The sequence below is a fragment of the Melozone crissalis genome, unplaced genomic scaffold (assembly GCF_028551555.1).
Source record: "Melozone crissalis strain CALT ecotype California unplaced genomic scaffold, PUWL_Pcris_2 ptg000008l_1, whole genome shotgun sequence".
NCBI classification, from domain to species: Eukaryota; Metazoa; Chordata; class Aves; order Passeriformes; family Passerellidae; genus Melozone; species Melozone crissalis.
This window is the reverse complement of record NW_026535786.1, coordinates 10,769,431-10,791,610: the sequence shown is the minus strand read 5'-3', so window position 1 is coordinate 10,791,610 and position 22,180 is coordinate 10,769,431. Positions and strand designations below refer to the sequence as shown.

The following is a 22,180-nucleotide window of genomic DNA, read 5'->3' as shown; positions in this document are numbered from 1 at the left end:
CCTGATATCATTGTCCAAATGCTTCTTAAACTCTGTCAGGCTTGGTCCTGTGAGCATTTTCCTGGGGAAGAAGATGGAAGAATCTGAAAACCTCTTACCTCTGGATAGATAACCAGTACCCCTGACTCTAATCTCTTCAGTCAGCTGCCCAGTCTTATTCAGATAATCCAGGGCATAGATGTTGGGTGTGAATAAGGCCATGTTCTGTTCTCCACAGCCATAAGGCATATGGAGGAGGTTATCTATGTTCCGCAGGGCTGTGCCCAAAATGTCTCCTGAAGGGTGAAAAATGTAAGAAGTCAGCCCAGTTCAGACATGTTTTTATTACACAGAATTATACATTGCTCTATACTTTCTTATTATGAAGCCAAGGGCAATGACTAATGTAGAGTAATCATAGTAACCAAAGACACATCATAGAAGAAAAGTGCCAAACTGTCCCCATTTTTTAATTTCTTATCTGGATGATGGACACCTGGGAGAAACTGAGAATTTGAGAGGAAAAAATGAGCACCAATACTGGCTGGCACAGTTTCTGAGGAACAGCTATGAATTCTTGGAAGGGTCATATTTCCCTGCTCTTTACAACCTGCTTCCTGTTTTGGCATGTACTTGTGAACATGTTGAGTGGGGTAGGATGCTGACAGGCTGCACAGCATCAGCACACCTCACACAGACACGGGCACCCAAACCAACTGTGTTTAGAAAACAATCTGAGTTCAGAACCTCAAAAAATGTTCGCTGAAAAGAACCCTCAAGCCTTGCAAATGACTTTCAGATTAGTAGAGTCAATTGGGACCTGAAACTTTTATTCTATGGGAACTTATTGACTTACAAATGTTTTTCATCATGCAAAACGATACATTTGAAATTATGCAGTCAGCAAAGTTCTGTAGATTTCTTTCCAAGAAATTAAGATAATTTTTTTCAAAGAAGTCTGCCTTATGCTACTTTTCATCTGAATCAGCTGTTTGACTCCACTGTACTGGATATGCTAATGCAGTACAATCTGAAATGCAATATAAATGAAAATTATTGGACCACTTTGTCCCTTCTTGATATCAGAGAAATGTGAGCAAATTTTGCCTCCCACTGCCATTTTGCAAAATAGAAAACTTACCTTCTAAAATCAAGAATAATTATTTCTTCAACTTTACAGAAGGCTTGTGTGTGAATACAGGATGGCACTTGGTGCAGCACAAGAGAAACACCATTTTGCATTCAGTTTAAGTACTAAACTTACCAATGACAGAAAAATAAGCTCTGGCTGATCCCTGCACTAGGTTTCTTGGCAAGCTGAGAGACAGCTGTTCAGAAATCTTTGTGCCTGATGAGAAAATATGAAAAGAAGAATTGTTAAAATTATGGAGTGTTTTACAGAAGTCTTGACTGTTATAGTCCTCAGTCTGGGTAAGGAAAATGCCACAGAGTCTTGCTCAATGAGCCAAAGGTATATGAAAATTCTGAATTTCAGCCTAGCACCCTGACCCTGTGTCCTAAGCATCCTAGGACAACATGAATGTATCTTTTCCTCCCCTGGAAGGGTCTCTGCCTTTGTAGGACAAGACCTACAAGACAGTGAAGCACTTCCACTTCCTGGAATGAATGAATGAATGAATGAATGAATGAATGAATGAATGAATGATTGAATGAATGAATGAACGAACGAACGAACGAACTTGCCTTACCTTTTGCACAGATGAGGGAGCTCTGAGTCAACTCCTTTTTAATACCTTCAGGCTGTTTGATTGCAATGAAGTGGTCAGGAAGAGAAAGAAAAGTGCAGAACATCACCATGAAACCATGACATCCAGCAGTGAAAGACAGTATGTGAATATGGCTATCCAGACCACGCACCTCTTGTAGCCAGTCCTACCCTAGCTCCACTAGAATATCTCTTGGTCCGTGGCTCCCTCTCTTGCCCAAGATCCTTTCCAAAGCACCTTCCTACTCAAAAAGCAGTTTAAAAAATAGGTATTTCTAGCCTCTGAGAGAGACTTTGTCCAATTAATCCTATGTAGCTGTTGCTTTATGATGCTCAAGATAAACCCTTTTCCTCTCATATCTTTCCTCCACCCTCCTCCCTAGAATTCAAGTCATGTGCTAAAGGTACTTAAAAGCAAAGTATGGAATCTCCTCCCTTCTGGCACCATGGGCAGTCAGGACACGTGCTCAGGGTCCCAAAAGAAGCCAGTGGGAGGAGGACAGTGGATACTGTGGCCACCATGATTTTCACTCTTATTTTAATATGGAGAACCCTACTGTAGACAGGTGCTGTACTCCCTCCTCACTGTACTGCACTCCCTCCCTCCCTCCTTCCCTCCTAACAGCTTCTAACCCTCAGCCACAGGAATTCCAGTTTCCACCAGGCAGAAAGCACCTGCCGATTTCCAACCCTACCTCAACAAGTAGGGTTTGAAACAAGGTGTCCCTGTAAATGGTGTTCTCTTCTGGAGAAGTGCTGTTTCCAGTACCTCTGGTGTTCAGTTTGGCCTCAGCAGTAATCACAAATTTCACCTCACCTGGAAAGACACCCACCAGCCAAGAAAATGAAGTTATCTACAATGTCTACAATGACTCCTGGCTTTGACTGCTGCTCCTAGGCTGATGAACTGCTGAGAAATGAATTTTCTCTAAAGACATCTCAGTAAAACCAAATTGCATCAAGATTCCATACCAGTTTGTTAGTGGAAAGGAGTGCTTGCCTGGGACCCTTGTATGAGGAATGAAAGAGGGGTCATCCTGGCCAAAAACCAGATTCACTACCAATTTCCTCCTCTTCTTAGCCTTGTACTGAGTTTTCTCTGGCCTAGGGCAGTGTTGCAATAGTTTAATTATAGCTCTTCTGCCTTTATTCATATTTCAACTTTTGGAGCACTTACACATGCAAGTAATTAGCAACTGCTTAAAAAAAAAAAGACAATGCGGACTTGAAGGCAGTGTGCATTAACACAGCTATAAAACTGGGAAGGAGCAGTGTCTTTTTATTGCCCATGCATAATCCAGTCCAAAATTATTGGCAAATTTATTAGCAATGAATGGAGCTGTCCAGAAATGCCTGCTTGTGGATTACTGATGCTGCCCTAAAGGAGAGTAGAAAGATCAAACAGGGATATAATCAAGGTGATAGAAAGAAAAACTTACCCAGTTTTCGGGGGCTAACAGCCCAAATATACGTTTTTCTTTCATTGGCACACACTGTTGCTGTGTTGCCCTCTGATGAAAGGATCTCTGCCTCATAGTCACTTGACTGTGCCAGTATGGCACTGATCTGGGACAAAGAAAGAAGGAGCTAGATTACAAAAGAAAGAGAATGACCTTAAAAATCAGGCTGCAGAGCAAAGGAGGCTGCTGCATTAGTATTTGTTTTGCACAGCACAGTACCCAAAGCCTTTGCTGAGGTTCCTCCTTCAAGAGCAGAAAGATCCCTGGGAAATAAGCAAACCCCATAGGAAGTAAAAGGGAACTTGATATACCTGGACACACTTGTCGAGGTAGTTGAAGACATTAGCTATTAAGTTAAATTTTTCCCCTCGAGTGACAGAGTATGGCCGGGTGAGGTCCACAAAGAATGGTTGGAATGCTGTCATGGAAACAGGGGAGGAGATGCCAAACCCAGCATCATCCTGCACACAGAAAGCACTGGCTTTCCATTCTGTGATGCTGTCAGGAATGGTGTAAGAGATATCCACCTCTCCTCTGGAACTAAAGAGAATAAGAAACACAGAATCAGAAATGATTTAGGAATTTTTCAAGACAAAATATGAAATAGGCTTTCTGCTTGAGTCAGAACTTCTGTTTTCATCTCACTTTCTGCAAGATACCTTTCCATATATTAAAAAAAATGTTATAATGCTTGAAGTAAAGGTGCTGGTTAACTACATGTTAAAGCACTCAAATACTCAACTTTTAAATTTAGAAATACCAATTGTTGAGAAACCAGGATGCCCAACTACACAGATTAGAATCAATACATTTAGATTAATGTTCTAGAACAGCATCTGAAGGCATAGTTAATATGGAAATATTACAATTGAAGATGCTGTTATAGCCTGAAAGAAAATAAATAAACTGAGGGTTTTTTGCTACTGAATTAAAAATTGGATGAAAAATAACAAGCTCCTTCTCTCTCCTTAAAAAAATACTTTTATTTCACTCTTAGCCCCTATTTATTTCTCCCCACCAGAAAGACAGGGAACAGAGCACAGAGTATTTGCCTGCAATTGTCATTGATCAAGACGGGATAAGTAGACCCACATCTACAAAGCAAACATATGTTCCATGGTTCCTTCCCAGAGTCCATTTTAGCTAAATGAATCAACTCAAAAAGAAAGAAAGAAGTGAAGATAAACATACTTACTCAGTGTTAACCAGTTCCCAAATCCAGGTCTCGGGGAAATATTTCCGAACACTGCTGAAACCACCACCAGCTGCACCCATAACCATTTCACCTAGAAGTGGGGATATGATTAAAGGATAGTATTAGACATCATGGGAGAAAAATTTGAACTTCTGTCAGACATGCTTCACCACCACAAATGAACACTAAGTATCCTGTTTGAGCAGTCTTGGACTTCCCACCTCCCATATAACAGGAAAAATTCTAAGAGATATGTGAAGAAACAATTTCTTATCTATTCTCTTTTCCCATGGGAAAATACTGGAAATATTAGCTATTTTACAAGACATTTAACTTCCTTTCATACTGAAAGGTCTTGCAATTCAGTTAAAAAACTGTGCTCCCCATTCTCTACAACTTACTCTTTTTGATTTGCAAGTGGGCACCAGCAGCCAGAATTGTCATCAAGGCTTATAAATGCTTTACAATGGCTTAGAATAACAGAATCATTGAAAAAAAATCTAGGTTGGGAGCAACCCCTGTAATTCTCTTGTCCAACTTCTTGAAGTAGGACTAACTTCAAAGTCAGACCAGGTTGCTTCTTGTGCAGCTCAGTTTTGAAAACTAGCAGTGATGGAGATTCCAAAACCTCCTGGTGATCCACTTCCAGTGTAACTACAACTCTCATGAGGAAGAAATTTTTCCTAATGTTGAGTAACACCTTCCTTTGTGGCAACTTATGATTGCTACTTCTGCTCTTTTTCTGAGCAATCTGACTTGATGGAGAGAGAATCATAACTTTTGCTGATCTATAAAGGCCTTGGAGACTATGTGCTAAGTGTGCCACATGCTGAGTGAAGTCTTGACTTTTAAATATTTAATTGAATTTTGATTTGATGAAAGATTCTGATCTGAAAACCCTCAAAAACCAAAATCAGTTTATAAAAGAAGCAGCACCACAGTATTCCCTGTTTTTTCTATATGCACCTGCACCTGAAACAAAATTGATTCTACTGCCAGGACTCCCAGAAGGAGACTATAGGATGCAAACTGGGACACACCGGCCTATTTCCCAAAACCCCCCACTACACTGGCTGTTATTTTATACAGGCAACAGTTTTAAAGACCAGATACACTGAGACTGGAGATACAGAATGAACCTTCTTTTACCTGAGGCCTTGAGATTGGAATCATAATAGTGAGAGGGGTAATTTTCCGCTTCTGATCTCTCTTCATTGCACAGGACTGGTTTCCGTAGCACAGAGTTGGTGAACACTTTCAGGCCCATATCCTAAATGTGAAAGAATCTATCAAATCACTCAGAGCATTCACTAGCTGCCAGTACACATCACTGATTATCATTCCTCATTTCTCCCCTCCCTCATCCCAGTTCATCCTGTTCTTTCAGCCTTGAATGTCTCAGCTCTGTGTATTTCTTATGGAGCAGTGACACCTCGTGTTCTGCAAGAGCAGTGATGATGAGTCTGATGTTGGCCTTGTGTCTTAGGGTACAGGGCCAGTGGAGTCCAGCGTACAGGAGCCAAGTGGCCTGTATCACAGACACAGATCTCTACAAGAAATGCCTGGAGTCATGAGCCAAGGCCATGGTCCTGCTTAGGTATTGTCTACTGAACCAAGGGCAGCAGCCCAGTAATTTTCAGAGCTCCTGAGTAAGTGATGAGGAAAAAGAGGCAGAAATGGGGTGATTGCAGGCTTTAGGCAGTTTCAGGCATCAGCTGCCTTCTCTCAGCAGTAAGAACCATCACCTGAGAAAGTTAAATCCTGACGCTGATGAATTCTTCTCGAATCCCTCCCACTTAAAGAGCTTCCCACACAGACCACATACCCTGAAAATCCTGTAGACATCTCCATCGCGGCTGACATTCACAGGTTCAAAGTACAAGCCATCAGAAAAGATGGTTTTGGATGGGGTACACTCCTGTGGCCTGTCATCTTCCAGGTTGAGCCCATTGTAGTAATAGCCATATAAATCACCCCTATGAAGCTGATAGTATACCTGGAGGTGAGAATGAGTAGTTTAAGCACAAGGAAGGTATCAGACAGGTGCAAAATCACAGATATTCAAAGCTTATGGTGGTTCCTGAGCAGTGCTGTAGACTTCAGTGGGCTTAACTAGTGATGCCTACCTAGAGATGAATAAGCAATTTGGACTGAGCTGTACCCTCCTCCTTCTGAGCCACAATGGTTTTGTGGAGTGAACTTGAGCAGAAAGCATGGAAATGCAGTTTTGAGTTGAGCAAAGAGGAGATGAGTGTTACAAGACACTAGCTGTCATCTACAGCTTTTGTTCTGGACCCAAGGCCTATCTGAGCAATGTAAATTATGCAATTATGTAAAAATTAGGTAAAAATGCAATTTTGACACAATCACTCCACAGTGAGGAAATGTGCTGTCAAGGATTTACATAAGGCATATTTTTGGGCTATATGTTACACTGCCATGCTTCCCAAAAGCAGTGCTGTGCTATCAGTTTCTGTCTTTAAAGCATACAATTGTCTTATATCTTCCTTTAATCACAGATGTCTGTTTCCAAGGGAAAAACAAAAACACAGTCAGAGACATCACAGGTGGGAACTGGGTTGTTCCTAGCTCAAAAGAACACAGGGCTGGGGATGTGACTCACACTCTCAGCAGATAACTCCTGCCCAGACTGAAGAAGGACGCTCTGAATTGCTCGCAGGGCACAGAAGGAGTTGGCAGCAGCTTCCAGGTGGAGTCCAACTCTAGAGCCCGGGAGACCCTTCTTCTCAGAGAACTTGAGCTGGACCTGGAAATTAGCAAATCCAACACAACCCCATGGAGATTAGGTGAATCGGTTTGGCACAGAGATCTAAATCTCCCCTTTCATCAGCACGCACTGTTCTCGGTAGGACAAAGCTCCTACCGCTAGATGGCCCGTCTGGATCAGCTTGTAAAGATTCAGATAACCCCCGCCCCCAGGCACCCTTCTCTCTCCATCGTGGGGAGTTTTTCTGAGCCTGAACCATAGGTGCCAATTCCAGGGACGGCTTCTCATGATCCCAGACATACCTGCACCTTTTCCATTCCTAAATGCCATGCCTAGTGCAGGGCTCTTGATGAGATCGTTTCCTGACCATTTTTCAGCAAACCCCAAAATATCCCTTAGTAAGAAAGCAAAGGTTTCCACCTTGTTTTTGAAGCATATATCACTGTGTATCCTGGAGCTGTCAGCCACTATCTCTCCATGAGGATGCACTGTGTAGAGCAGCAATCTGGCACTGGGGGCCAGCTTCTCAGTGACAGTCAGTGTGATGGGGAATGTACCTCTGGAAGCTGTGGAAGAAATATGGATCAGGGAAGGACAAGCCAGCAAAAGAGCATATTATATTCATAATCTAGAAACACCTTTATAACCCAGGGAATTGGATATTGGAAGACTCATCTCTCAGTGGCTGAGGGACAGCTCCCATCAGCAATATAACACATAAAAACTGGAGGGTGCTGAGACCAGGGTGCTTTGCAGAGAGAGGGGTACGCTGGGAAGAAGTTAAACATGGAAACCTGTGCACAATTGCTATGAGAAGGTCCCCTTCCCATTGCCTTTGGGTCTCAAAACTAGAACAATAGAAAAATACAGCAATATCCTGAGTTAAAGGAGAGTTCTCTTAACACTAAGAAATAAGAAATTCTTCTCTACATGGATGAAAACTACAAGTATATGGTCAGGGAATTAAGCTTAAGACTAAAGATGGTAAATATGAAACAAGTCCTATATAGGGAGAGAGGCTCACTTAAGCCACCTCCTGAAGTGTGCAAATGGACCAGGTTCTGCAAGAAAACTGATTTTTAACAATGAAAGAATAAAGGTCAGGATCACTGTTATTTGTTGGTATTTTGAGACTTCTGAAAGGGCAATGAATTTCAAGAGTTGACTGCTAAACATCCCTTTCAAATGGGACACCTATTATTCCAAACTTTAAAATGTTTTATTATTCTATTTGGTGAAGACTAGGATGTCACATAGAGACCATAAATACTCCTTGGCATTATAAAATACTACAATAAAACATGTGAAAGTTGCATTCCATGTGTTTGATCACAACAAAATATGTTTCTACTAAGAAGATAAAACTGATTATGATATGAGAGTTCGGCTAGATGCTGTAGCAAAAGAAAATGATTCTGTGAGCAGTAATAGGTCACGGGGTTTAGGGACTAGTACTTGATTTAGCCACAGTTCTCTGCTTTCACCACTTGCAAAAGTTACTGTGATCTGAAGTATGAATAGTAATATGGTCTGGAACTTACCACCAGAAATGCTGACTTGCTTCTGGCCACTGAGAGTAATTTTTCCTTGTGTCATCACCTGGGCATAGAAAAGTCTCATGAAAGGGGATCAAAAGCACCTTCTCCCTTCCACCATGAAATCACTGATTTTGAGTATTGTCCTGAGAAGCCATGAAGGTGAGCAGGTTGAGCCATGATCCATAACCACTGTCTGACCGCAAGATTTCTGCCTTATAGGGTGTTTGAGAGAAGCTGAAAAAAAGGTGTTTTAGGGGTAACATTAGGACTTACTACATAGTAGAAGTTCGTGTGTGTGGCATTGCTGTAGCCTTCTCTGTTCAGGACATAGTGAACATTGATTGTTCTCTGCTGGCCACAGCTGAGCTCCTCTGTCACTGGCTCAATTTTCAGGAAGCTGTTGGTCCGTGAGTAGAAACGCCGGACAAGGAACGAGGCTTTGGGCTCATTATCAATCCCCCAGATAAAGTCTGCACATTCACCTGGTGCCTGTTTGACCTACAAAATGGAAAAACATACATGTGGAATCAACAGTGTGGGAAAAAAATTCAAGGCAGGTGAGGGGCAAAGGCTTCTTTTCTGTAAAATATTCTATTGGGAAACTGATTGTGTGAGGCTGTTTAAGACACAAGCAAGAACTGGAGTGAAAAATTTGTGTTTCACCAGTGAAGTGTGAATGGCCTTCTGGACACCTTTAGGCATCCAGATGCCTCTGGCATGTTGCAATAAGGGCATTATTTTAGTTTTTTTCAGGCTTGGGACCAGTTGCATAAACTGCTGAGACTTACACTGAATTAGAATGGCATTGTTCTAAATGACACACTTTTACTCAGCCCTTTCCATCCCACCAGAATAAAGGCATGACAATACAAGAAGACCATGTGATGATAACAGGCATGAATTTGTGCCAGCAGAAATGCAGGGAAGCAGTCAGCAGCAGTGAAAGATGCTGGCACGCACCAAGGCTAGATGGGGAAGGCAGTGCAGTCTCTGAGGAAGGTCCTCTAACACACAGAAGAAAGAGAAGGAAGATGAATGCAGAAAGAACTTCTAAAGGGGAGGGAAAAGCAGGGAGGGACTGAAGATCACTACAACCCAAAACCACAAATGGGTTGCAGTGTGCCTCTTCTCAGGCAGTGGTGTTTGCTCACATGAGACTCACAGAGTTTGCAGGTGTTCCTTCTAAAGCCTCTCTCCCATGAAGTATTTACTCATTAATTAGATTGCAGCCTGTGTTTACTTACTGTCAGCTTCAAACTGGGATCGAAGAAATTGGATGTGTCAAGGGAAAAAGCAGCAATGCCGTTTTTGTCTGTGGTATAGTTGGCCAGATAATCTCCATTGAGCTCCAGCAGGACAGTGCTGCTGGCAACAGGCTCACCCTCCATGTTTGTCACAGTGATCTGAACACAACAAATACCCAAGGGATTCAGAAAAAAAACAAAGAACAACAACAACAAAAGAAAATCTCTGTTTACTGGAGGATGGTCACTTAAACACTGAGGATTGTTGCAGGGAGTAGAAATCAAGAGTGAAATGTATTGAAGAGGCACATGCTGCTCAATATTTTGAGGGAGTGGGAGTTCAGTGACAGAAAAATTCCCATCAGTGGGAAATTCCCATCAGTGCAGAATAAGCTATGTGTCACAAAGGCAGGAGGAATATTTATTGGAGACCATTGATTACCACACCTAAAAAAGAGATGACTTCATGGCCACAGGCAAACTGAGGAGCTCAGTAGCACCTGTTAACTCCTACATGTCTGTACACACCCACAGTCTCCACTGCCCGTCAGGATGATGCTGTACACGTCATCATCCTTTTTGTGCCTGGTTTATCCTGCATGTGTAGGTTGCTAAGAAGTAGGAATGTGCTCCAACATCTATACTGCTGTAAGTAAACATCCCTGGGATTGCGTGATGCAACACAGGGTGAATTCTACCTTTAGTTTAGGCATAACTGTGTCTGAAGAATTTTCTTGAAGACTCCTCTTCCACATTCATATCACCTTCCACTTACTCACTTTTTAGGCATCCTCTGACTATGGCAGAAAAGAGACCCCGACCTGCCAGGTGTGATACAATTCTCTTTTTTTCTCTAGGAGTATCAGGACTATAACTATACAGACACTGTTATGCAGCATTATCTTGGGAAGCTGACAGCACATTCAGGTGACAGCCATAAATGGGACATCACAGAGATCATCATGCTGGACCTCAGGGAGTTTGGGTCTAAATGTATCCTCTCATGTACCTACCTCACCATGGTAAGGAATTCCCCTCTTGTAAAAAGAATCCATATTCCTGAACAGCACTTGGTCATTGCCTTGGTTGACTGAAACATAGTCATAGGCCTTCATCTGGATACCTGTGAGACACACCCAGCACAAAGGAGAGGAAACAGAAATCAGACTCAGGCAGAAAGCTGTTCCTTTTGATAAGCTCTATGGAGTGGTGATGCTCTGGAGGGAGAGCCACACAAAGAAAACCATAATTGCTGCCTGTTTGCCACACAGATGGTGATCCAGGGGATTCCTCTCAGGAAGATCCATGCATTAGCTTAGATCAGTTACTCCCAATGCCCACTTGGTGTTACCTGTCCCATTTTCAGTGACGATGCTTTCTATGTTGAGGCTGGCATACATCATGGCATAGCTGCGGTACAGCCGGAATTTTTTGATGGGGACGACAGTGTTGAGGCAGCCATCCTTTCCCAGCTGAAATTGCAGCACAAAGGGGAAAACCCATTTTTCTCAAGCCTTGCAAAATTGCTCCTCATTATGTTTTATTGCATCTCTGAAGAGCTCCCTGCCTACCTTACATTTCTTGCTCCCCAGCTCCCATCCCACATGACTGTTTCAATATTATTTACTCCAGCACCTGGAAACTTCTCTCCTTATCCCCTCTAGTCTTCTCTATGCTCATGCTCCTTCTTAAACCCATCTTGCATGATGCTTTTGCTCTGTGACCACAGCACATTAAGCCTGAGCTAGTGGACAAATTATTCATCCTTTTAACATTAAAAGTACTCAAAGACTCCCAGCAGAGTTCTGCTGATTAGATTTGGTAAGAACACAGCCCCAGTGTTTCAGAAATTATTACAAATTTACAGTTTCGTAAGCTTCCCTCCTTCCTACTGATTCTTTCTGAGGGAAAAATCAGTCTTTTAGTGAGGTTCTTTCAGCATTGCCTATAAGATAGTGAGAAAAATCACACCATTGAGATTGTCTCTCTGGTGTTACCTTGGAAATTAATGAAGCCACTGAATATTGTGCTACATGCTGGGTAGTAAAGCTGACAGGGAAGAAAGGACTTGTTATGTATCATACCAGTCCAGTGACAGCTTCACAGGTTTTTTTCCAGTTTTGTACACACATTGGACTATAAAAGCGCTGCTGACACACATTAATTTGGGCCTTCCCTTGCACTGGCTGGCCATAAGTGTACCTAGGAGAGGAAGGAACATGAGAATTCAATCATATGGATTTAACATGAGACCTGCAAAAGTTGCAGAGCATTGCAGACTCTAAATCCCTCCACAGTATCCAGAGCACAGACAGAAGAGAAGTTGGGAATTACAATCAGTCAGCCCTAGCAGAATTCCCTTCTACTATTTTTAGGCTGTTTCTGCCATATTGTTAAAAAAACCCTGCTTCACCATAGTTTTGGTGCAATAATTCTTTAAGGTCTGAAGCTGGAAGACAGTGCTAGACTGAAGGTATCATTCCCTGCACTTTTTTCTCCTTGGTACCTTCCTTACCCAAGGCAGAGCATACTGACCTATTCACCCTTTTAGCTCCTGGCACCCTGTACTTTGGCAGGACCACAGCCAGCAATTTCAATGATAGACTCTCATTTTTTTTAATAATAAAACACAACAGCTAGCAAGTAGGAAGTGCTTCATTTGGACACACACAAAATCTACTGGTTTTAATTCTGCTATGTAGCAAGAGAAGAATATCATAGACTTATAGGAGAAGAGTATCATAGGAGAAGAATATAATAACATTCATTATATTTTATATCATGAAAGTCATAGCTAAAGGAATTGCCCTAAGCCACATTCTGAGCCAGCAGCAGGATCTTTCCTTTCCAGCAGAGCACACCATGCAATGCCTACACCCTTTGTTGTACAAAATTGTGTTGCCTTACAGCTCTGATACTTACGAAGCACAAACGTTCACCCTGACTTCTTCATCGAAGAAAGAAATCGTCTTTGGCCCAGTGGTTGTCACTTCAAATTTTGGGAGCACTGAGAATGTAATGTGAATATGACTGATCAACAATTGCATTACATACACAGGGATGTGTGTGTGTGTAAGACAGTAGAAAAAAAACAACAGTTGGCAAAGACATTTTCACCAACAAGGGAGAGGAAATGGATCAAAGAAGGACCTAATTAGGAATTGGCTGTAGTATATGACAATAGAAAAAATAATCTTCCGTGGCAAGATGAGCAACTTCTGTAAAATTAAATAATAATCACACTAATAACGATAACAGCTACAGCAAATCTCATGGTAAATCACTTTAATCTCCATTCTTAAAGAAAAATGAGTAATGCCAATGTCTCAAATGAGTTAAGCCCTGGAGTACAAAAGTTATTATGCAATCCAGTTGCAGTGAAGGAGAAAGGCAACAGATTAAGTGAAACAACAAAATCAAATAGATTGCTGACACCACCTCTCTCCAACTTATCTTTTATCCAAGGTTGTATAGCTGGGAAAGGCCTGTTTCTCATGCAGCAGTCCACCCAGCTCTCTCCACATCTTTCTTTTCCAGGCATGATGTGGAGAATTCAAAGGACTTAAACTCTGCATTAGTGGCTTTTATCTGACTTAGGCAGACCCTCACTGCTAGCACAGGGTAGTTTATGAGCCTTTGCTTACCATACTCCTCCACTCTGAAGGACTGGTACTCTTTTCCACCTGACTTTGTCTCCACAGTAATTTGGTAGGACCCCAGAATAGGCTCTGGGATTAGTGGAAAGGAGAGCTGGACGATTCCGTGCTTCGATGTCACCTCCAGCCACTGGAAGATCTTGTTTTGCTCTGGATCCTGGAAGAAAGAGATGTAGCAAAACCTTTATCACCATTTCTTGACTTCTTTTAAGGCCTGTCTTCAGACATACTGCTCAAATGAGTCACAGGCTAAGAGTGCTTTGGGGCTGATGACATGTGCTCTGACTTTCCATCTCTGCTTGCGGATTTAACAAAACTAAGTCTATGTTTAACTGGGAATTAGCTGCACTGACAGATGGCCTCAGATCATTCAGAAACAGTTCCTGGTTGGGACATGGGTTGTGTATGGGACACAGGCTGCCTATCTAGAACACTCGTAGCATAAATCTTTCTGACTCAGCTGCCTTTGTAAAGCAGGAATATTATGCTGGCCTCTCTCAGAAAATGCTGGGAGATGTAGTGATGTGAAATGTGGTAGAAGATGATTCATTGTTAGCCCATCCCCATGAGAACACATTTCAGAAAGTCACCATTCTTATGCCTATGTATGAGAAGGAGTCTATTTAACCAGTTATTTGCTGTACTCCTCCCAAGGTGAGCCTGGACAGAGCACTCCTGTTTGAACTCTAATGAAGGGCAGAGCAGCAGCTCCACACTGCCTCTGACTAACAGCTCCAGTTGTGCTGATTTCTTCTCCTCTGGTGCTGGTAGAGGATATTGCCACTGTTCAACCTCAAATCCATTGGCTTTAAATGGTGTGCTCTGGATGAGTCTCCCTCAGCTGTTGACTCTATGGGAAATGGTGAAGCAGAGTCTTCCCAAAGGAGTTTGTGTTTAATTCCATGTTATATCTCTTACCTCAATGATGATTCTGGGATACTGGAGGAGGAAATAAAGGGAGAGAAAAAAATTATTAAAACAATAATCTAACAGTGGAGGTTGATAAACACTAGAACACAAGGAAAACTGTGAATAGCTTTTTCTGGATAGAGAAGACTGTGCCAGGGAAGCAATTTTCAACACATGTCTGTAATTAAAAAGATATTTTTAAGAGGATAATCGGTTTGTGAATTTTTTCTGCAAGAATATCCAGTCTTTTTCTACACATCTGGAACTACAAAATCTGTGTGCTGTGAAAGATTTCCACAAGTGCTTTCAGAGCCTTGTCGTCTACAAAAGCAGGGAAACGATGGAGGGCGAAGATAAGGAGTTACAACAAATATACAAAATACAAAATATAAATAACATCAGGAAGCCTATCCCAGGCCCTTCTTATTTGATATCAAAGTGAGAGAGTCTCAGTAAAGAGGTACCTCAAGAGGGTACCTGAAAAGTTTTGCTTATCACTCACACTTACCGTCTCCTGAACAGGTCTGAACTGGGTGTCCAAAGTGACCACACGAAACATCACTAAAAAAAAAACCAGGACAAAAAAGATTACAGAATCATCAAGGTTGAAAGGAACTTCAAGGACTGTCTAGCCCAACCATCAACCTGGCACCAAGTGTCAGATCTCCAAGTGTCAAATGCAGATGCCTCTATCATTTATTTTATTAGCAGTGATAAATAATTTTCAATACTCAACTTTGACCAGGCTTTTTTTGAAAACTAAAGAGTGCCCAGAGAACATTAAAGGATTATCTTAGCCAGTGAAAAAAGAAAATAAAAATAAATGTCAGCTGAAATGTCTTCAATTATTACCCACTCGGACTAAAGTATAATTATGTTAAAGAGATAGCTAACTCCACCACAGCTAGTACCGTCATTTAAGTATTGTGATGGAATTAGCACTTTGAAATAGATCAACAGTTAAGGAGAAGGAGTTGTTGACAGGAACTGAGGTGCTTGCTTCATTTTTATATTAACTTTATTAGCTTCAAACGGAACCTATTATTTTCTGTATTTTTAATACTTTTATGTATTAAATAATTTTTATGTGACTCTGCTCAAGTAAACCTGACAGAACCTGAGATCCTCTAAATTCAATTAACTAAGTACAAACACATGAATTCTACTATTTCGTTGCACTGTTTGTGAATTGGTTCTATTTTTCACTAACTTTGGTATTTCAAACTAAAATGAAATTCTTATTCCACAAGAGTATGTTTCTGTCATCCTTGACCCACCCTTTCACTCAATTTCTCACTATTCTAGCTGACTCAATCCCTTCATCCACCTGTTTGTCCTGGCTTGTAGAGGGGTTTGTCCGTCTGGACGAAGACAGCACCATCCACATTCTGAATTGCCACTGATCTTCTCTCAGCTAAGTCAACTGTGGCACCTTTGGCTGAGAAGGAAATGAATGCCAGGGCATCAGAAGTAGCAGGAGGAACCTGGAGAGGAGCAAAACCCCAGAGGAAAAGTGGTAAATAAGACATGCTGAGTTTCCCTGATGCCCAGGGTTTTAGAGTAGGATACTGTCAGTTGAGTCATAAACAGCCTATGGAAAGTCATGAGAAGCCCCACCTTTGTCAGTGAGATAATTTCTGGGAATTTCTGCTGAGAAAGGCCCGTAATCCGTCATCAGGTAATAAAATTTGAAGCTGTGTTCCGTCTTCTGCATTTCCCTGCTTACATGCAGGTTGCCACAGCCATATACCTTTAACTCTGAAGTGTTTTCTCCTGATGCATTCTGGAAGACCTCACCTTGGGACACTTTTTCTTGTGTGTATAGATCTTCCAGAGTCAGGAAAGGGAATAACTGGGATCTACATGGGACCTATCATCTTGCTTGATACTTCAACAGTTCCATAAGGAGCATGCAACTGTGATAACAATCTAAAGCTTTGCTCTATTCACTCTGGGAATGGAGATGGAAAGTCTTTCTCTAGCTCCCTTCTACAATCCACCGGTCTTTTTTCCTGTTTTGTCAGCCTTTCCAACAGTTTATCTTATTTTAAACACTTTGTCTTCTTTCCCTCACTGACAAGGAGAGTTGCAGTCAGAATTATTTCCAGCTACTACGCCCTCTTCAGTAGCTTCAAAAGAAAAAATACCTCAAACTCGCCGCACTTGAAGAAGTCATTCTCTGTCACAGGCTCCTCAAAGAGAGTCCTCTGGACAGTTCCATATTCCAGGACAACGCTCAGGGACACGGGCTCGCTGAGGCTGTGCAGCTGCACACAAGCCGTCTGTGGAGCGTCGCTCCGCACGACCGACGGCACCAGCAGCACATACTGGCTGTAACACCAACAGAAAGTTCAGTCATGCAGGAAAGTCAGAGCAAACAGCAGAGGAAAATACCACACAAGTGCCGTAGGTGTGAAGGAAGACATGATCCAAAGTTTGCTCAAACCAATGGAAGGATTTCAATTTCTTTCAATGGATTTTAAATAATAGGCTAAGGAATTACAAACGTCAACTTTTCAATCTCTCACAATACTTTCTGAGCTGAGGGACTGGCATCATTCTGTGCAGTGTCTTACCCAGCATGATACTACACCTCTCCATTCCAGGTATTTACACAGCTCCAATTACTGAAGTGGCTAAAGCATAGCTGCATTTGTCCTCCCATGACCTAGGTGTGCACTTAAACCTCTGCAGCCCCTCATATGGAGGAGCAATATTTAGCTTCTTCTTGGGACCAACGACAAAAATACTAGTTAAGGGTTGCAACAATCTTTAAATTTCTCATTCTCTGGAAATCTCTTGGACAGGAACTGACATAAGGCAATCCACTTAATGCACAAGAAGTGATCTTTCTTTTCCATTTTAGCAGAAAATTCCAGGGAACGCTCAATCTAATCTGCATGCTCAGTTCTGTTTTCATGCTCCTGTTTCCATGCTTCTCCCTATCTTGTTTTGTTCATTTCTTTCTTCCATTGAAGATTTTATTTGTACTTTTTCTCTCTTCTCTCTATAATTAGGGCAGCCTTCCTTCCCTGAAATACTCCTCTGAAAAACATTCCTTCATATTTGCTATGTTTGTCTAAAACTCTGTTGCTGTCCAGCAGTTTGCTGTCCAAACTACTCTTTCCAAATAACGTATGACAGAATTCATGAGCTGGTTTTGTAGCACAACATGAATCACACAATCTTTCTAATCTGATCCTTTCCCCTTTTTCTCCCACAGCTTTGCCAGCTTATATTGCCTTTATTTTTATTTTCACTAGCCCAGTTCAGGCTGCATGAGATTCAAAGACCGAAATTAAAAGTATTAAAATTAACAGTGTATTGGAGGAAGCTAAGCTGTCTTTCTTAGTATTTTCCTTTAGAATTTTTGAGAAAAGGGTTTAAGCCACAATGTTGGTATATTTTTGAATATTGTGTCTGAAATCTTCTGTTTGTATAAAGCCATGGACACTGACAGTGCTAACATGAATATTATTGTACTGGGTTTGCCATTCAGCATGGTTTCAGTCCCAGATAGTGTCTGGCCTCTGGCACCTCCCCATACACTGTGCTCTCTCTGTGCTGCTGATGCATATCAATCCTAATTATTAGTATTACTTGTTAGTCTAGTCCTGAGTCTCCTTGCCACTCTACCCACGCAAAGCACACTTCAGCTACTCAAGTTCCAGGTTTCTGTCACTCACACTAGATTTTCACAGCAGTTTCATGATGGAGAGCACCATTCCAAACCATCCTTCAATGTCATCTACTTCCAAGTCAACACATTTAAGGATCTAGGTCTCAAATATCCTGTTTATCATATAGCAGTGTCCCAGAAGAAATAAACTGGTGGTAAATACATTAAAATATGTTATCATATAGACACAGAATGTGTGACCACTTACGTTTCAGAAGACACTACGGGAAGCCAGTTCAAGAACAGAATAGAGAGAAGAATCCTTGACCACATGTCTGTGCATGAAGAGAGACTGATCTCAAGCTGACAGCCTGTCCCTGGTTTTTAAATTGGCCTGAAATGGTGCTCCTCCTCCACGGCTTCAATCACAGTCTAACAAAAGATATTAACATAAAATTTGCATACGTTCAATTTCCTCACTGCTGTCAGTTCTCACACTCCTTGAACTCCCAAACAATGGCTTTGGAAAGCTCTCATATTTCACATACTCCTGTGAAGTATTGCAAGCCAAACCGGTTCCTGCCTATATGATTGTTTCATTGAAGCTCATCTCTTTGATTATTGTGTCATTGCCTGAAGATTCCTTACCATTTCAACTTGTCAGTACTTGCCGCTACTTAAGTATTTTCTTATCCTGCAAAGGCGCCCTGTAGACACATCATACAACAGAAATAATCATAATACACGGCTTTTTTGTGTCCGCATGGGAGCCAGGATGGGTAAAAATACACCAATACAGCTACAGCTGCATTCAGAATGGCACTACAGCAAACTCCTAATGATAATCTGGATTTCTTACTGTAGACACTAAGAGCTGGCAAGGAATGATGCTGGCTAATGGTCTACCATTTTTGCCAGTGGTCAGGACAAGTATATTTCTAGGAAAAGGATTCTGATAGCATTACTGCATTTGTTCACTCATCTGTCTGTCAGTCTACTTTTTCTCCCTCATCCCTGCTCCCCCCATTAAATGACTTGTTAGTCTGTTGGTGAATTTCAGTAACTCTGAAAGGATGTTTCAGAGTAATTAATATATAGGATCACAAAATAAGTTAGATAGAAAGGAACTTCCTGACATAATGTGCTCAAATCTCTCATTTTAAGCAGGGCTAGCTTCAAAGAGGTCATGTTTTGAGTATCTGGAGGAATGGAGAGTCCACATCATCTCTGGATATCTGCTCCCATCTCTGGACATCTGCTCCCATGCTTAACTATCCATGCTGTGAACACTTCTTCTGCTTAAATCAGAGTTTCCCAAATTATAGCCTGTGTCCATTTTTTCTTGCCCTTTCACTGTGCACCTCCTGGAGGAATCTGCCTCTTTCTTCTCTATAATCCCACTCTACATTGTGGAAGACTGAAATTATGTCCTCACGTAGCCTTTGTTTCTCCAGGCTGAATTAAATTCGACTGTTTCCTTCTGTAGGCTTGTCCCAGTCCCTGAGCATCACTGACCTTCCACTGGACTCCTTCAGTCTGTCAGTGCCTTTCTTGCATTGGATGCAGAGCTGCATTGCGGTCTCCCAACCACTGAACAGAGGGGAAGAACCAGCTTCCTTGATGTGTTGACTAAACTCTTGATAATACTACCAAGAAAACAAAAGAATCTTCAGTAACTGGGGATTGGATTCATACCCTTGCATAGGAAATGGAAAAAAGAGCTAATCTGAAGCAAAATAAGGCAGGCCAAACCACAACAGTCTCTAAATGCAGCCCCGGGGAAGTAACAGGCCATTTCCTTTCTACTTTGTCTTCTTAACCAAGCAGACAATGAATGGGAAGAGGAAGCTGAGTATACTCCAGGAGTAATTAGGAACACTGAAAAGAGCTGGGGGCACTGAAAAAGGTGTTGAGCAATGCAGAGTGGGCATGAAGCTATTTAGGTAAAGAATATGAGGAGGAAATGAGGACTACCATAGTAATGTGATGTACAAATTGATGCGTGCCTGTTAAAAGCCTGATTCTACCAATTTCAGCTTTAACGGTAAAATATGTCCTTTCAACCCTTTAGCTGAAGTATGATTCAGCCACACTTATTTATAATGAAATAATAAATTTAATAAGAAATTAAATTGTTCTTCCCATCAGCATAGCTGATGTTTAAAACTACCTGTGCCTAACCAGGTTACTTACTCATCATTCCTAAAACCCTTTTGATGACCAAGTTGGGACACAAAGCGAACTGCCCCAGATGCTTCTGGAGCTATGGGAGCTATTCCTACTGTGTTAGTAGTGAGAAATATGACACAAAGCTTCCCAGAATGATGTGGCCTCACAGTGACAATGCTAAGTAGCAGGTGTGGGGCGTGCAAAGAAGGCAGTCACGCTGCTGAAAGAAGCTGCTTGCATTAGTTGAAATTATGTCAGAAGACAGTTAACATTATGTCATGGATATCTGCAGCTTTGAAGTGCCTCAGACCCCATCTCTTACTTTAAACAGGTGCTAAGTAACAGGCAAAAAGAATTGAGGAGGGAGGAGGAAATTTAAACAGCCCCAGGATCCTGGTGTAAATTGCTTCAAAAGCTCACCCTTTATTTAAGTGCAGTGTGCCTTTAGCAGGACGGTAAGAGGGCTTTTTTGTTAACAACAAAACATGGAAAAGAAAAAGATAAAGAGTTTGAAAACCAGAAACTCTGGAAGAATCTATGTTCAGAACAATTGAAAAGCACATGTTTCTCTGGAAACAAGCTATTGAATTCATTACTTTAGTGAAATTACTGATTCCAGAGGACCTCTTTGTATTGTAGCAATGTTGTGATAAGAGCACATCAGTACCAAGACAGGCATAATTCTTAAAATCACAGTGCAAGAAGGAAACTAATCCACATATCTTTGGTAGGAAGGGAAAAAGAAGAAATTTTCAGTTTTATGATTAAGAAACTAGGAACCAGAGAGGATTAATCTAGAAGCACAGAGATCAGGATTTAACATGGAGAGATAATGAACCTCACACTAAGCAGTGAAATAAACAAGGGCCAGGAGACTTCTTCTCCTTTTTAATGCCTTTATTTAAAGTGATCAGCTCAGGATTGGGCGGTTCGACGGGTCTGCAGCATCCATCGTCTCTCCCAAGGCGACTCAGAGGAGGAGGATATGCACAGCTCTGTCCACAAGGCGCAGAGCTGGAGACCACGTCCTCATGAGAGCCTTTAGGGGCTGCTGATCCCCGTCAGATGGTACTTGTGCCGGCTGTCTTAGCAGGCCCTCATCTCCGGGGGCTTCTCCCATGGTCAGGGCGAGAGGGTCCGAAGGTGTTCCGCGTCTCTGCAGGCTCGGCACTCGGCTCCTCACGTCCAGACATCACTCCAGTCTCTCAACTCTTATCTGGCTCGTTGTTTTTGGGGTCTTTCCGTGGGTTTGGAGTCGGGGGTCTCACAAAGCATTCTGGTCCTTGGAGTCACTTTGCATAACCCACCCCCTCCAGGTCCCTTCTCCTCACAGTCTGGGAAGGTCCCCACCCTTCACTGTGTCTGAGGAGGGCCATTAACTAGCCCCAGCCAGGGCTTTTACTAATACAAAAACAAGCATTAACGACAACGACCCGTGATTACAATAACAAAACACGAAGAGTTTCGGCAGCTACAGTGATCTGGCTTCCTTTTTTTGTAACTTTTTTCTCAAAAAAAATATTAACCGAATTTTGTTCATAACAAGCAGCAGTTACAAGACACACAGAAAGATCCTTGATACCAGAAATCTTAAACCAGTCTGCAGACCTGCTTTGTATTGGCATAAGGAAAGATGTAACTGGATATCATAGTCTGGCTAGAAATTTGATTAAATGAGGAACAGTGTCAACTTCAAGACCAAAGAAATGCAAATACAGATGTATGCTTTACTTTCAAAGTAGAGTCGTGTCACATGCCTTTTGGGCAGCAGAAAATCAGCCTGTCTTCACCTCACTCAGTCCAGACTTCAGAAAGTTAGTGCATTAGCTCTCTGTTATTAAGCAATTTTATATACACATACTTCCCCCAGCTCCATTCTTTCTCTAGATGAGTCAAAGTGATGATTTGAGTTGCATTGAAAAAGTGTTTTTCACAATTTAATTTTCTTTCAAATAAA

General features: G+C 41.8%; 2 protein-coding genes across 2 annotated transcripts in view; one reads left to right on the top strand and one right to left on the bottom strand.

Moving 5' to 3' along the window:
* Positions 1 to 18,387, bottom strand: part of LOC128933084 (ovostatin-like) — a 29,116-nt gene extending 10,729 nt beyond the window's left edge. Inside the window, exons 1-24 of the mRNA XM_054269955.1 lie at positions 18,323 to 18,387; positions 16,583 to 16,766; positions 15,763 to 15,919; positions 14,944 to 14,996; positions 14,445 to 14,465; positions 13,515 to 13,683; positions 12,793 to 12,877; positions 11,955 to 12,072; positions 11,222 to 11,342; positions 10,884 to 10,993; positions 9,871 to 10,029; positions 8,900 to 9,124; positions 8,630 to 8,687; positions 7,509 to 7,654; positions 6,984 to 7,127; positions 6,186 to 6,356; positions 5,510 to 5,630; positions 4,361 to 4,451; positions 3,477 to 3,705; positions 3,145 to 3,271; positions 2,401 to 2,522; positions 1,689 to 1,740; positions 1,244 to 1,327; positions 99 to 275 (exon numbers count right to left, since the gene is read on the bottom strand). Coding sequence (XP_054125930.1) covers positions 99 to 275; positions 1,244 to 1,327; positions 1,689 to 1,740; positions 2,401 to 2,522; positions 3,145 to 3,271; positions 3,477 to 3,705; positions 4,361 to 4,451; positions 5,510 to 5,630; positions 6,186 to 6,356; positions 6,984 to 7,127; positions 7,509 to 7,654; positions 8,630 to 8,687; positions 8,900 to 9,124; positions 9,871 to 10,029; positions 10,884 to 10,993; positions 11,222 to 11,342; positions 11,955 to 12,072; positions 12,793 to 12,877; positions 13,515 to 13,683; positions 14,445 to 14,465; positions 14,944 to 14,996; positions 15,763 to 15,919; positions 16,583 to 16,766; positions 18,323 to 18,387 — 2,989 coding nt within the window. The remainder of the gene's footprint in view (positions 1 to 98; positions 276 to 1,243; positions 1,328 to 1,688; positions 1,741 to 2,400; positions 2,523 to 3,144; positions 3,272 to 3,476; positions 3,706 to 4,360; positions 4,452 to 5,509; positions 5,631 to 6,185; positions 6,357 to 6,983; positions 7,128 to 7,508; positions 7,655 to 8,629; positions 8,688 to 8,899; positions 9,125 to 9,870; positions 10,030 to 10,883; positions 10,994 to 11,221; positions 11,343 to 11,954; positions 12,073 to 12,792; positions 12,878 to 13,514; positions 13,684 to 14,444; positions 14,466 to 14,943; positions 14,997 to 15,762; positions 15,920 to 16,582; positions 16,767 to 18,322) is intronic.
* Positions 1 to 22,180, top strand: part of PHC1 (polyhomeotic homolog 1) — a 289,375-nt gene that overhangs the window by 160,322 nt on the left and 106,873 nt on the right. The gene's annotated exons all lie outside the window — the stretch shown is intronic.